The sequence below is a fragment of the Heteronotia binoei genome, chromosome 6 (genome assembly GCF_032191835.1).
Source record: "Heteronotia binoei isolate CCM8104 ecotype False Entrance Well chromosome 6, APGP_CSIRO_Hbin_v1, whole genome shotgun sequence".
Taxonomy (NCBI): domain Eukaryota; kingdom Metazoa; phylum Chordata; class Lepidosauria; order Squamata; family Gekkonidae; genus Heteronotia; species Heteronotia binoei.
Genome location: NC_083228.1, coordinates 122482948 through 122496708, shown reverse-complemented (window position 1 = coordinate 122496708; position 13761 = coordinate 122482948). Strand labels below are relative to the sequence as shown.

Sequence of the window (13761 nt, the reverse complement as noted above, 5' to 3'; positions counted from 1 at the left end):
GCTCCAAGGCAAGATTTTATTTCCAGGATGCTTGAAGTAAAGTTTGCTTTGTATTTCAATTGTATTGCCATACCTTACCAAAAACACTCTGCAAATTTTAGTTCTGCGAAGAAGCACAGAATGGTATTAGATGCTTACAATATCCAGGGCTATTCTTGTAGAAAAAGCCCAGCATGAACTAATTTGCATAAAAGGCCACACCCCTTCATGTCACCACTGTGGCTTTTTTTGTAGAAAAAGCCCAGCAGGAACTCATTTGTGTATTAGGTTGCACCCCATTACACCAAGCCAGTCGGAATTATGTTCCTGTGCCTTTCTGCTCAAAAAACCCCCCTGACCGTATCATTAAGCTACAGTTTCATAGAATGTCTGAAGCAGAAGCTGTAGTGTAGTCAGGGCCAGTGCGTGGGAGTAGGTGGGGTAGGTGGCTGCCTAGGGCGCCCCCTTCCCCGCACCACCTGGCCACTGCACTCTTTGGAGGCTTCCTTAAAAGTCTCCAAAGAGTGCAGTGTTTTATTGCTGCCCAGTTGCTTTCAAGCCAAAAGCAGCCGTCACGCTATTTGGAGGCTTCCAAAGAAGCCTCCAAAGAGCGTGGTGGCCGCTTTCAGCTTGAAAGTGGCCAGGCCCAGCAGGGGCAAGGTGGCGGCATGGCAGCACTCTTGTGTGGCAGTGTGGCGGCACTCTTGTGTGCTGCCCGTCACCCTGCACGATGATATCACTAGTGACATCATCATGCTGCGCACACAACCCCCCCCCCAAAAAAAAGGGGCTTGGGGAGGGGCGTGGGGATGTGCCGGTAGTGGCAGAACCCCTAGCGTCGGGCCTGAGTGTAGTTGGCTCCAAGTATATAACTCACCACTGGCTTTGAACAAGCAGGATACAACTGCACACCATAAACCGTCCCCCAGTACGAGTGCCAGTTTGGTGTAGTGATTAAGTGTGTGGACTCTTATCTGGGAGAACCGGGTTTGATTCCCTACTCTTCTACATACACCTGCTGATGTGACCTTGGGTCAGCCACAAGTTCTCTCAGGGCTGTTCTGCTCAAGACCAGTTCTGGGAGAGCTCTCTCAGCCCCACCTACCTCACAGGGTGTCTGTTGTGGGGAAGGGAAGGAGACTGTAAACCGCTCTAAGACTCCTTTGGCTAGCGAAGGGCAGGGCGCAAGTCCAGTCTCTTCTCTTTTTCTCTCTAGCTTTACACTACAGCCCTTTCCACACCAGATCTATCTACTTCCTTTCAGACACACAAAATAGTTTTGATCTTGACAGAGAACAAAGATCATATTTCTGCATTCAACTTCAGTGCTGCCACCTTCCAAATCAGAACACATTTACATTACTATACAGAAGAGAGAGACTAACAATTTAAACATGCTTTTGTATATGTTATATGACTACAGGCGCTAAGTAGAGATATATTACAAACATTTTAAAGCTGGAACTAAACCCATAACTTGCTCACATCTGACTTAATATTCCTAGGACTATTCCTTCAGGAGCACCTGCTCTTCCATAAGAATCTGTCCTCCTCACACCATACCATTAAAGAAATCTTCTCTCTTTCAAGGAAAGGTTTATTTACTTAGGAAACTTCTATGCTGCCTCTCCAGAGAACTGGCTTGAGGAAGTTTACAAAATAAAACATGATAAAAACAAAGCGTAACTAAATATTAACAGCTGTTAAAAACTTGGCATTAAAACCCATTTAAGACAAAAAACAATTAATCCAATAAAGCTATCTGAAAGAGTTACTGTGTCTTGACCTGGAGGGCCCAAGCCAGTCTGATCTTGGAAGTGAAGCAGGGTCAGCCCTGGTATTAGGATGGGAGACCACCAAGGAAGTCCAGGGTTGCTATGCAGAGAAAGGCAATGGCAAATAACCTCTATTGGTCTGCGCTGACCTGGGTGGGCCAGGCTTCTCCAATACTGAGGAAGCTGGGTTTGTTCTTGGATGGAAGACAACCAAGAAAGTACAGGGTTGCTATGCAGAGGCAAGCAACAGCCAATCACCTCTGTTAGTCTCCTGTCTTGAAAACTCTACAGGATCACCATAGGGCAGCTGCAACGTGATGGTACTGTACACACAATCAAGAGTCACTGCAGTAGTTTCAAATTTCAGGATTGGGGCCCAGAAGTCTTAAAACAAGCTCAGAAATTAGGTTTGCCAGAATACCGTGTATCCTTCAACTGTGCTCCTATACCATGGTGAGCATAAGAATAAGAGCCCTTCCTGTAAGGGTTCATTTAGTCTAGTTTCCTATTTTTGAACACCCAAGCATGGGATAATGGCAATAGCTCTTTCTTGCTGTCTCTTTTCTTTCCATCAGCAAGTGGCATACAAAGGCATAATACTTTTTTACATTTCAATATGGTTACATTGTAATACGGAGGTTCCACTTAGCTATTTGTCATCCACAGGCACTCACCACTATGAGATTTGTTACAGGAGAGTAAATCAGATTGCTTTCTGTCTAATTTATTAAATCAAAAATGCATTTACTTACTCATCATCAGGAGTGAGTTGAACTGGCTCATTAGTGAACTGGGCATCAAAGTTGTCCAGACCAAATTCCCCAGATATGTTTGGTTTAAATGGAGGAACCACCTGTTTTTGCTCCATCTTAGAGTAAACATAACACAGACATTAGACATGATTTCACCAAGTAATTTAGGTTAACTAACATGTCTGATAATGGGTTACAGTGCTCATGAAACACAGATGACCATAGCTTTGCAGAGTTTTTGCTCCTCTGAAATACCATAACAGACATCTCTCCCAGCCCAGCCTTCAGGATATAGATCTGTTTTTACTGGGTCATATCTACATACAGTTGAAAATGCTTGGCAAACTGAAAGCACCAATTACAGATGCTAGCTCATCAAGATTTTACACATTCTCTCAAATAAGTAACTGCAAGTGGTGTTGACACCTTATACTTACCAGATCCCAATCTACATTACGAAAAAAGGGATGTCCCTGAATGTCCGCAAATCCTGTCTGAGGATGGCATCCTAAGCGTTCTTTGGGATCCTGTGGCAGAAATATATTAAGCATGAAGCTGCTTAGTGAAGTTAATACATATGCAATTTGTACCTCCATCTCAGAATGTTATGCTTCAGCCCCTGCACCAGATGTCTAGAGGAAAATTTCTAAATTTATGTTCCCATTCTCTATTTCAAAGATCAAGAATATACCAGTTAACACCAAATTAGTTCATTACTTGTCTCTGGAAAGGAAATCTTGTTTTAATTGTTTGATTGTTAACATCAAAAGAGATGTTACAACATCCATAGAGAAACCATTTTTCTATGGTGATATTGGTATACCCCAATGACAATAATCATGATAAAGTGTGGTCTCAGTGAAGTCAGGACCCTCACCTAGCTCTATACTTGTAGAACTGGTACAGCACAGTAGATAAGAGGTTACATTTGTATCCTCTTATACATGCAGTGAACATGAAGCACAACATAAGTTGTTTTATTCACAAGGAGGCCAGTTTTTCTGTTCTAGAAATTGTCACTTAATAGCTATCCTTCCATTTCCTGAGAGTGATGGATGGCTGCATCTAGAAGGATACACTGGCTAACATGTCAACATTTCATTGCCTAGAATATGATCAAAGAAGCTGCCAGTTCAAACCTCACCTTCACCACAATCTCACTAGGCAGATGTGGCTAAGCTATATTTTCTCAACCACAGACCTTCACCTCCAGTTTGGGGATAATATTAGCCTATGTTACAGGGCTGTTCCAAGGAATACTGCGATAATGTATATGAAGTTCTTTGAACTGAAAGTACTACAAAAATACTGCCCCATCATACAACCATTACAGGAAATTTTTATGCAGAATTTATACTGCAGTTTTAATGGTCATGTTCAAGTTAATATTCATAATACTTATGCTAATATTTACTTTAGAATAAAAGAGCAAATGCAAAATGGATAAGGCACAATGAACAAAGATTTAGCCAAAATGCACTGAAATTCACAAGCTAATGAAATATCTGAAAGTTAAGGCTACAATCCTATGCATGAGTATTCTGGAGTAGATCTTGATGAAGAGTGCACAAGTTTGTACGTGTCACGTTGGGCTGAAAGAAAACCATCAAATTTGCTCAGAAGCAAGGCAAACATCTACATATTTTAAATAAATAAATATAACAATAGCTCACAGTATTCTTTCCTAGACAAGTCTGACAGCACAATTCTATGTAGAGTGATTCCAATCAAAACCCACTCAAATCACTACATAGGATCTTGCTATTTATCTATTAGTTTCCACCTAATTTTGTTATGTCAGTTTCATATCTGTAAAACAGAGCTTTGGCAACAAATGCATGACCAAAACATGGCACAAATTCTTACCTTGTTAAGGAAGCTTTTTAGAACACTTGCTGCTTTCACAGAAAGGGATCGAGGAATACGGATTTGCTTCTCCAGAATAACTAGGGTAATAACAATGACATAATGGTTTAAAATAACTAGGTGGGAAATTTAAAGCGTTTAAATTCCAATAATTTTGTCTTTTTAAGAGACCTAATGAAATTCAACTGGAATTTTTCCATGAACCAAATCAAAGGCTTCTTAAAATTAACATACATGAGCTGGTTCCAACGATTGATTAACAAACCCTTTTCAGAGGAGTCACTGGATCCAACCCACAAAAAACAAGTTTAACTCCACACAGCTACTTCTGGCATGTGTTATTTTAGGCATCTTCTATACTAAACATTCATGGGGTACAATGTAAATCATTTTCTCTGTCAAGAGGCAAGTACTCCTCCACTACAAATAAAGTTTAACTGCTATCTTTCCATTTCCTGGAGGTGATTCACAGGATCATTTAGTGAGGAGGGGCTAACAGAACTAGGTCAGAATTCTACCACACAGCATTCCACACTAACCTTGGAAAAGATAGTCTTCTGTGTTCTGATCAGGGTTATCAGAGCTCCCAACGATATCAAATGGTGACCTGCCTGCCATCATTTCAAACATCAGCACACCCAGAGCCCACCAATCCACACTAAATCCTACAATTTAAGACAAAATGGAATAGGTTTTAATTTCAGCATTTAATACTGATGGATTATCATTCTATAAGAGATATCCTAAATATTACTAATGCCTCTCTGGTGAGATATCCTCATTCTGTTTGTACCTTGTGAAAGTAAAATTGGCTATTATACTTCTTCCTAGGACTGATATCAGAATGTATTCTCAGCTTTAATGTTACAAAAACTTGAAACTGAATCAAATTTACAAAGATTGGGAGTCCACCAACCCTGCTTCATTTGATCTGTTATGTTTGATACATGTCTTCATTCAATTTGGGAAGAGAGACGTCTGCTCTTCAATGTATTCAGATCACTCTATAGAGCTGAAGCTACTTTCATAGGGTATATAGTGAGGTAGCTGTCTAATTCCCTATAGTGATCCACTAATCATCTGAAACATAGATCTAGGTCTCACAAACAAGTACTTGAGATGATAAGCCTGTTATTTGGTTTTAGAACCCAGATGGAGGTTCACCTGACTGAATGCCCTTACAAACACAAAACTCCCTTGCATCAGGAGGTTCACCTGACTGAATGTTGGGGAGGGACGGTGGCTCAGTGGTAGAGCATCTGCTTGGTAAGCAGAAGGTCCCAGGTTCAATCCTTGGCATCTCCAAAAAGGGTCCAGGCAAGTAGGCGTGAAAATCCTCAGCTTGAGACCCTGGAGAGCCGCTGCCACTCTGAGAAGACAATACTGACTTTGATGGACCAAGGGTCTGATTCAGTATAAGGCAGCTTCATATGTTCAATGTCCTTATAAACACAAAACTCCCTTGTATGTCAGCAAACTCGACTAGAACTTCTGCTCCTGATCTTGACAAGGCAGCTTTTCTATGTAAATGGAGAAGTGCTCACAATCATGGGATTCCCCACTCCACAAGGTGGTACATTCCATACAAGGTCTATCATCTCATCTGCACTTTGTGAATATGGGGCCACCGACATCATGACAGTGTTGCTGAAACTGCCTTGTACAATAGTGAAATGGTTGCCTCATATAATCTAGCCCCACTGCTTATTCTACTGCAACATGTATTAAATGGTAATACATGTGTAAAGTCATTGGTAAATATACATGCTGACAGTTTTCCCTCTAAGATGAATTAGGATGAGCTAGCTCACAGATTTTTATCCTCCAGCTCACACATTTTTGTCTTGGCTCAGGAAAAAAATGGCCCCAGAGCACAATAATTTATGCAGTAGCTCACAACTTTAATGCCAGTAGCTCACAAAGTAGAATTTTTGCTCACAAGACTCTGCAGCTTAGAGGGAACATTGCTGCTAAGTAATCCCTCCTCTCCCTTTGTCCATTTTAAGCTCCAAACTAGATTGTCTTGTAGTAGAACAGAGTCAAATGTTACTTTCACTAATATTAGTAACATGAAGGGGAAAAATGAATGGGAGCATTTTGGATTCAGATTTTGATCAATGTCTGAATGCATAGCCATAGTTGCTTCCAGTGTTGCACAAGTCTGAATCCTGAAAACTGCTGTGGCTCAATTCTCGTATTGCCTCTTGGGCATAATGGAGCCATAGGAGAGGTACATCTATGCAGACGCTTAGAACAAGACCTGGACCTAAGAATCTGCTTTAGGAGTACATGGTTCTTTTTGGTATCTGATGAAGGGAGAACTGACTCTTGAAAACTTAAGACCCCCAAAATTCTACTGGTCTCCAAGATGCTACTGGACTCTGATATAACTGGTTTTCTTTGGTCACTGTCATAAGGAACTCTGTTCAGCGACTATAAAATGCTGCAGGGCAGCAAAACACAAGACTGAAATCTAAATTATTTTGAGTATTAGCTGCTCATGTTCTGTGCAATTATGGTATTTCCAGAAACAGCAACATTTACCATAATCTTCTCCACGCAAAATCTCAGGAGCAATATAGTTGGGAGTGCCACAGAAAGTGCTGGTTGTATCTCCAGGCCTTAATCCTTCCTTTAAAATGAAAGGGGAGGGGAAGAGAGAGAGAAAATCTTATAGCTCAAAAGTTTCTTCTGATTCACAGAGTAGTAAGTTAGATCAATGGTTCCAAGCAGCATTTTATGACATTTGAATGTATGTTATTCTCCAGACTCAGTGAATGTGGTCATTTTTTTACATAGGAATGGACGGGGTATAGTTCATTCCACATGCCATGACTCCTTGCACTTTCACTTTTAAGTGACTCTGTATGAAAACATATACATTATTAAACAAACACAAGTTTCTGTATGTTCAAGTCTAAATACCAGTCTTTTGTTGCTCTTCTTTCTGGCCACAGCCCTTCCTTCCTTACTTGTGGAGAGCCAGTTTGGTATAGTGGTTAAGTGCTTGGACTCTTATCTGGGAGAACCGGGTTTGATTCCCCACTCCTCCACTTGTACCTGCTGGAATGGCCTTGGGTCAGCCATAGCTATCACAGAGGTTGTCTTTGAAAGGGCAGCTGCTGTGAGAGCCCTCTCAGCCCCACCCACCTCACAGGGTGTCTGTTGTGGGGGGAGAAGATAAAGGAGATTGTGAGCCGCTCTGAGTCTCTGATTCAGAGAGAAGGGAGGGGTATAAATCTGCAATTCTTCTTCTTCTACTTTCCATCACTGATCCAAAGATGCTATGGCCCATGTGGGTAAAACTGCACAAATTCAAGAGTGTGTGTGTGGGGGGGGGGGGGGCATTCAAAGCCTGAGCTCAGAATCTGGAGCGTTAAGTTGTGAAAAGCTGATGGTCAGTACTTAACTCAGTTATCACTATCATTCAGTATATATAAAAATGGAAAATCCTTATATTACAGCAATAATAAATTCATTCAAAGTATGTTTATGGAACATAAGCTCACAATTCTATCCAGTGCATACAAGACAGAGAACACATCACGCCAAAGGACAGGGTTGGGGAGAGGGGGGGCTCAAGGTGTTTTGGATAGCAGAATGAGGGAAAACATTATTACACTGCCCTTCACTTGGCAACAATAACCTAGAGGAATCACAGTTGCAAAAGGCAAGCAGAAAAAAAAATGAGCTGTGATTGAAAGCACAAAAATAAAGAACTCTGCAACTGCATGATACAATCTAATTGTCACTGTTAATGATAATGGAGCCAACGATCAAAAAGCTATTATAAGGTACACAAGTTACGAATATCTACACTTTGAGATGTTTGGGGATTTTGCCTCTCACCTTACACATGCCATAATCAGTCAGCTTGATGTGCCCTTCAGAATCCAGCAACACATTGTCCAGTTTCAAGTCCCGATAAATTATCCCTCGTTCATGAAGATAGTTTAATGCTAAACTAATTTCTGCTGAATAAAACCTAGAATGGAAGCATTAATAAAGAACTTCATGAAATTGTTCTCCCCTTCTAAACTTAACAGTCATTCCAAGTCTTCACTGAAGACTAAGATCCAGTCTTCAACTTTTCTTGGGCAATATGTACACTACTTTCCTCATGTTTTTTGTTAAAGTGTCTCTCCTGCAAGCTCTCTCTCTATTTGCACTATTCCTTTACTCCATGGTAATAAAAGCAATTCAAGTTATATGTCTTTGAGAAAGCAAAATCTTGAGAAGCACGCTCTGAAACTGGTCCTTAGAAGGGGCTAACAGAATGAGAAGTGATCCTGCAACGCCTTGTTCAAGTTTCATTTATGCCACAGACTCACTAGATAGCCTTTGGAAAACTGCTCTCAATCCCTTCCCCACCCTACTGAACTCCTGAAAAAGGAATGTTTATGAAGTACCTTGAACACTGGAAGCATTATGATAACCAGCATTTGATCATAATCACTGGCAATAACCTAGCCATCACCTCTAGCTGTATCCCAATAATGTCTATCACTGATTCACCCTAAATGCAACAAGCATTAATTATCCTTTTTGTTATGACAGGCAAAAAGTTAAATGCCTAAATTATCAGTCTCCTAGAGGTACTGGGTATGACACAATCAAATGAATAGTGGTTCAAAATACCACTGTTGAGCTTGAGTAGTATGCCTAGGAAGATCTTGAAAGAATGAGCCTCAAAAAAGGTATGTATGCAAATAATGATCAGGGAAGTTCCTCTTCCCAAATTCCTCTCTCAGCCATGCTGAAACAAAACAAGCCAAGGAAGCAGTCGGAAGAGGTGGCAGCCACAGCAGCAATTTGCATACCACAGGGGAAAAGGCAAGAGCCAGCCTGCATAATGTAACTACAGTGCTGATACGAAGACCCTGGCATACTTCAACTTAGGAAATCTGTCAACCCTTGGGTAGGACACAGAGGCACAGATGTGGGTGTAAAAGCAGAGGAGTTTAGGGAGTGTCATGTAGAAAGCAGCTCTTTAAGGGTGTATTGCCATTTAAGACTAGAGGACCTGTTTTAAAAGGTGATCATAAGAAACCACATAATTTAGTGAGACTAGTGAAATGTATGAAGTTAAATCTGCAAAAGTCATCTCATACTGATGGTGGCAATTCTACCAGTGCTGAAATCACACTGATTACTAGTTTAATTGGAGATGATCAGAAAAACCAACATTCAATCATTTCAAGAAGCTGGCTGACAAATCAACATTTTGCAGTTAAAAGGGGAAGTTGTGTGTATAAAAAACCCCCCTTTGCTTTCTCATAACTGTGCAAAACCAGACCTCAACTTAGACATGGACATACCTTGCATGCTCTTCTGGCAATTTCCTCTGCCGCTGCATGTGAAACATGAGATCGCCTCCATTTACATACTCTATAACAAAAAACAGCCTGAAGAGAAAAATGTAGAATTATAATGAAGGCATCTTATTTGACTTTAAGATTGTTTTCTACCCATTTCCTCCAGCCCCACTCTTACAATCTCAAGAATACATATTTCCAGAACGTTTTCACTACTCATCGTTGGTATTTCTGGTGATTCACCAGTGACAACATATTGTTTACAGATCTTCCTTGGATTCTCTTTATAGAACCCACTAATTAAGTCTTACTGTTAGGGAAATATTTGTTGTTCAGTCGCACAGTTGAGTCCGACTCTTTGCGACCTTATATTATATTATATAGTATGATATATTATAAAAAAATATTATAAGGTATGAAAGAACCTTACAATTAAAAAATGCAATACCTCACTGCATGATTACCTGCTTTCTGTCTGGAAACAAGAATGAAGGCCAACAAGGAAAGGATGATTTGAAGCCTGCTCAAAGACATGTTTTTCTGTCTGAACCCAATCAATATCCTATTAGAAAAAATATACACAGTCAGACATCTCTGAAATACCTTTGGTACTTGCCAATAAACCAGTTGCAGGAAGGGCTCCATATATTAAGATGACCCAGTTTAAACTCAACAGGAGATAAGCAGCAACACAATTTCCAATACACAGACAGGGTTAACATCCCCAAGACTCAGTGTATAATTATCCTGAAAAGGAAAAGCCACATCCATTTCTAAAACCAGTAAGATGAAGCATAGGTATTTGGAGCATTTGGCTCCAAATGAATTCTTTCAGTACTCTTAAAAGTGAAGCAGATAACTCCCCCACTGGCAAGTTATGATCATAAAGCAGCACAACAGGCCACTTGCAAACATAACATGGGTGTGTGCACTTCCCAAGCACACAGAAAGATATGCATGTATGTTCAACAAAAGACTTTTCCATCCCATGAAAAACAGCATAAGCTTTGAGAATATTTCATGAGTCCTGGAATGAAGGACTACCTGAGTGCCAGTGGGAAAAGAGAGGTGGACAGTGGAACCATCACTCAGATAACCAAGCAATCATAAACTTTGTGTTAATACAAATACTGTTCACCTCATCATCATTGACTAGTTCTTTCTTCACCACTTTCATGGCATAAATGCGTTCTGTCTTCTTTAACCGAACAAGAAGAACTTTTGCGTAACTTCCTCTCCCTATAACTCGAAGTAGATCAAAATCTTGCAGACCCAGACTGGAAGATACTTTGCCACTTTCTCTAATGCTTGTTGCCTGTCGGTAGATGGATACATGTAAGCAGCTGTTCTCAGACAGTTTTAAGTATTAATCCTTTCAGACAACTACTACCAAAAGTTGTTAATAAATACTGAGCAGATCATAGAAAAGTTACATGAACATTTCTTAAAAGCAGAGAAAGATATTACGTAATTTAGTTGGGTCCACGTATAGTTGGATGCCAACCAACATCTTCTGGTCATCTGTGGCCCAAACGACGTCTGTCTTGCCTTGACCAGGGCCTTTTCGACCCTGGCCCCATACTGGTAGAATCAGCTCCCTGTGGAGATGCAGGCCCTACCGGATTTGTTACTTTTCCATAGGGCCTGTAAAACAGAGCTGTTTCGCCAGGCGTTTGGTTGAGGCAGGTAGGTGGGTGCCCTTTTCTTATTGCCTATACCATTGGCTATCCTCTCCCACAGTGATCTGTCATCTGAACTGTTTATCCGAGCCAATCTATATTCTAACCTGCACTATGAATCCGCCCACCTTTGTTATACAGTACTGTGTTTTATTGCTGTTTTAATTGTATTTAATTGGTTTTATTTTATGTGACTGGTTTCATCTGGATGTAATCTGCCCTGAGCCCATCTGGGAAAGAGCGGAATATAAATTACCAAAATAAAAAAATAGAAAAAAATTAGTTTACCTCCTTTTCTTCACCGACATGGTCCAAACTTTCATGACTTGAAGGATTATATGGTATCACTAAGAGTTTAAAGAACACAAAAGAAAACAAACCTGTAAGAAGATGAAACTTTTTGCAAGTGCTTGATGACTGTTCAGTGTTTTTATGAATATCTAGAATTGCAGGTTAACAGAGTACAACGAGCACATCTGCTAGGGCATTTTATAATTGATGTCTTCTTCAAAAGTATGAATGGTCACCTTCTTTAAGCGTCTCTTCAAGCTCCCACATTAATGAGGAAGTATGACTGTGTCCCTCCTTCACAGCTTTTCAAGCATTATGGATTGGATCCAATGCTTCTATGAAATAGAGTAAGTTCATGGAAGAGATCTTTATTGGCTCCCTTCCCTGCAGTGCTTTGCATGCCCAGAAAAACAGGTGCTCAGTAAGTGGGAGAGTGTAACTCAGTAAGTGGGAGAGTGTAACTCTTGCCAAATCTCTACTTCTTGTCATATTTCTCTCCCGCCCCCTCAAGTCACACTGCTCTGGAGGGTCCCAAAATTCAAACAGCACCAGGAGGGGGAAAGAGGGAACATCAATGAAAGTTCCTTCTGAGACACTATTTGAGAAGCACTGAATCCACTTCTGTACATTTACAGTGTAATAAAATAATCTGTTCCCCAGACAAATGTAAATTCACTATTTTATTTTTTTGCATTTTGTGCGTGTGTGCGCTTGCACCTGGAAGTCATGGCAACCTCTGGCAACTCTTACTGGGGCACGGAGGACAGTCAGGGAAGTGGCTTGATAGCCTGCTGCTGCCTCTCAACTCCTGGTATTCTCTGGAGGTCTCCCTTCCAAATACTTGCCAGGGTTGGCCCTGCTCGGCTTCCAAAATCTGATGAGATCAAGCTTGCCTGGGCTATCCAGGTCAGGGCCAGAAATAATTTACTATTTTAGCCAGCAAAATGAGAACATGAATTTTAATGGGAATTACAAGAAAAGGGTTTAAAATGCTCATGCAAGGAGTAAAGGAAAAGATGTTTTGACTGATGTTAACATCTGGCCCTTTCAAAATTCTGAGCTTACCAGGTTCTATGTTATCATGATGCACCGCTGATTGATCCATTGACATTAAAGGATCCTGCAAGAGTCAAATATAAGGTCACAATTTCCAGCTTTCTGCAAGCAATTATGGCTCAAATCCTAACCATGTTTTCTGCTTCTGCAAGCATATATAATGCAGGATATTTCATTTCAAGTTTCTTCAAGTGTTTTTTTAAAAAGTCACCCTGAATGCAGCCACTTTTATCTAACCTAATATTCCACAGTAAGATGGAAAACACATAAAGCTTTGCATTTTCCTTATCAATACTGTTGGAAGGGATTTTTTTGCTGTTGATTTCATTCTATTGTTGAAGACAGTTATGCTGTTTCCTGGGATCTACTGACCCAATAGGGGCAAGGGAGCACTGGTGAAGAGCGGAAGCAAAAAAGTTCACTGACTGATCTAAGACTGTGTCACTGACAACTTGCAAAAATCAAAAGTTTGAAGGTGACAAAAATAGACAAATGCAGAATAATCCATCAGCAAAAAACCCACAAGTAGTATTTTAAATAGTTAGTCTCTCAAGACATTAACTACAGCAGCTGAATGAGACAACAGGGCAAGCAAAAAGCTCACCCATCAAACAAATAAAATACCGTTCATTATTGCCAAGTGTCACAGGAAAGAGAATGTCTTTCTGGGTCTAAAAGCAAGAGATTACAGGCCAACTCAACTGCTGCAGGTTGGAAGTTCAAGAAACAAAGTAACCCCTAAGAAAGTGCTCTTGTGGTCACCAATTTCCCTTCAGAAAAAAGGGGTATAGAGGAAAAAAATCTCAACAGCACACTTTAGCATCCAGATGTACATAATGGAGAAGCTATTTCTTAAATCAGACAGCCTGATTTGTTATGACATCTACAGACTATACATCCTTTATTTGGATCCTCCTCTCAGCTGCTGCAAATATTTAGCAAAACCACACAGATCATCATCGTATCATATTTATGCCACAGCTAGAAAAATAGACACATTTCCATTAGTGAACAACATGCAGTGTTAAATTTGTAATAAGGCAGCAAG

At 40.4% G+C, this 13761-nt stretch overlaps 2 protein-coding genes across 3 annotated transcripts in view; both read right to left on the bottom strand.

Moving 5' to 3' along the window:
• GPR160 (G protein-coupled receptor 160) overlaps nucleotides 1-13761 on the bottom strand; it is a 302729-nt gene that overhangs the window by 163074 nt on the left and 125894 nt on the right. The gene's annotated exons all lie outside the window — the stretch shown is intronic.
• Nucleotides 1-13761, bottom strand: part of PRKCI (protein kinase C iota) — a 47654-nt gene that overhangs the window by 2523 nt on the left and 31370 nt on the right. For both annotated transcript variants that reach the window (XM_060242497.1, XM_060242495.1), the window contains exons 7-17: nucleotides 12723-12777; nucleotides 11655-11713; nucleotides 10826-11002; nucleotides 10152-10249; nucleotides 9691-9777; nucleotides 8222-8357; nucleotides 6917-7004; nucleotides 4912-5037; nucleotides 4373-4452; nucleotides 2944-3033; nucleotides 2507-2622 (exon numbers count right to left, since the gene is read on the bottom strand). In XM_060242497.1, the coding sequence (XP_060098480.1) occupies nucleotides 2507-2622; nucleotides 2944-3033; nucleotides 4373-4452; nucleotides 4912-5037; nucleotides 6917-7004; nucleotides 8222-8357; nucleotides 9691-9777; nucleotides 10152-10249; nucleotides 10826-11002; nucleotides 11655-11713; nucleotides 12723-12777 (1112 nt within the window). The remainder of the gene's footprint in view (nucleotides 1-2506; nucleotides 2623-2943; nucleotides 3034-4372; nucleotides 4453-4911; nucleotides 5038-6916; nucleotides 7005-8221; nucleotides 8358-9690; nucleotides 9778-10151; nucleotides 10250-10825; nucleotides 11003-11654; nucleotides 11714-12722; nucleotides 12778-13761) is intronic.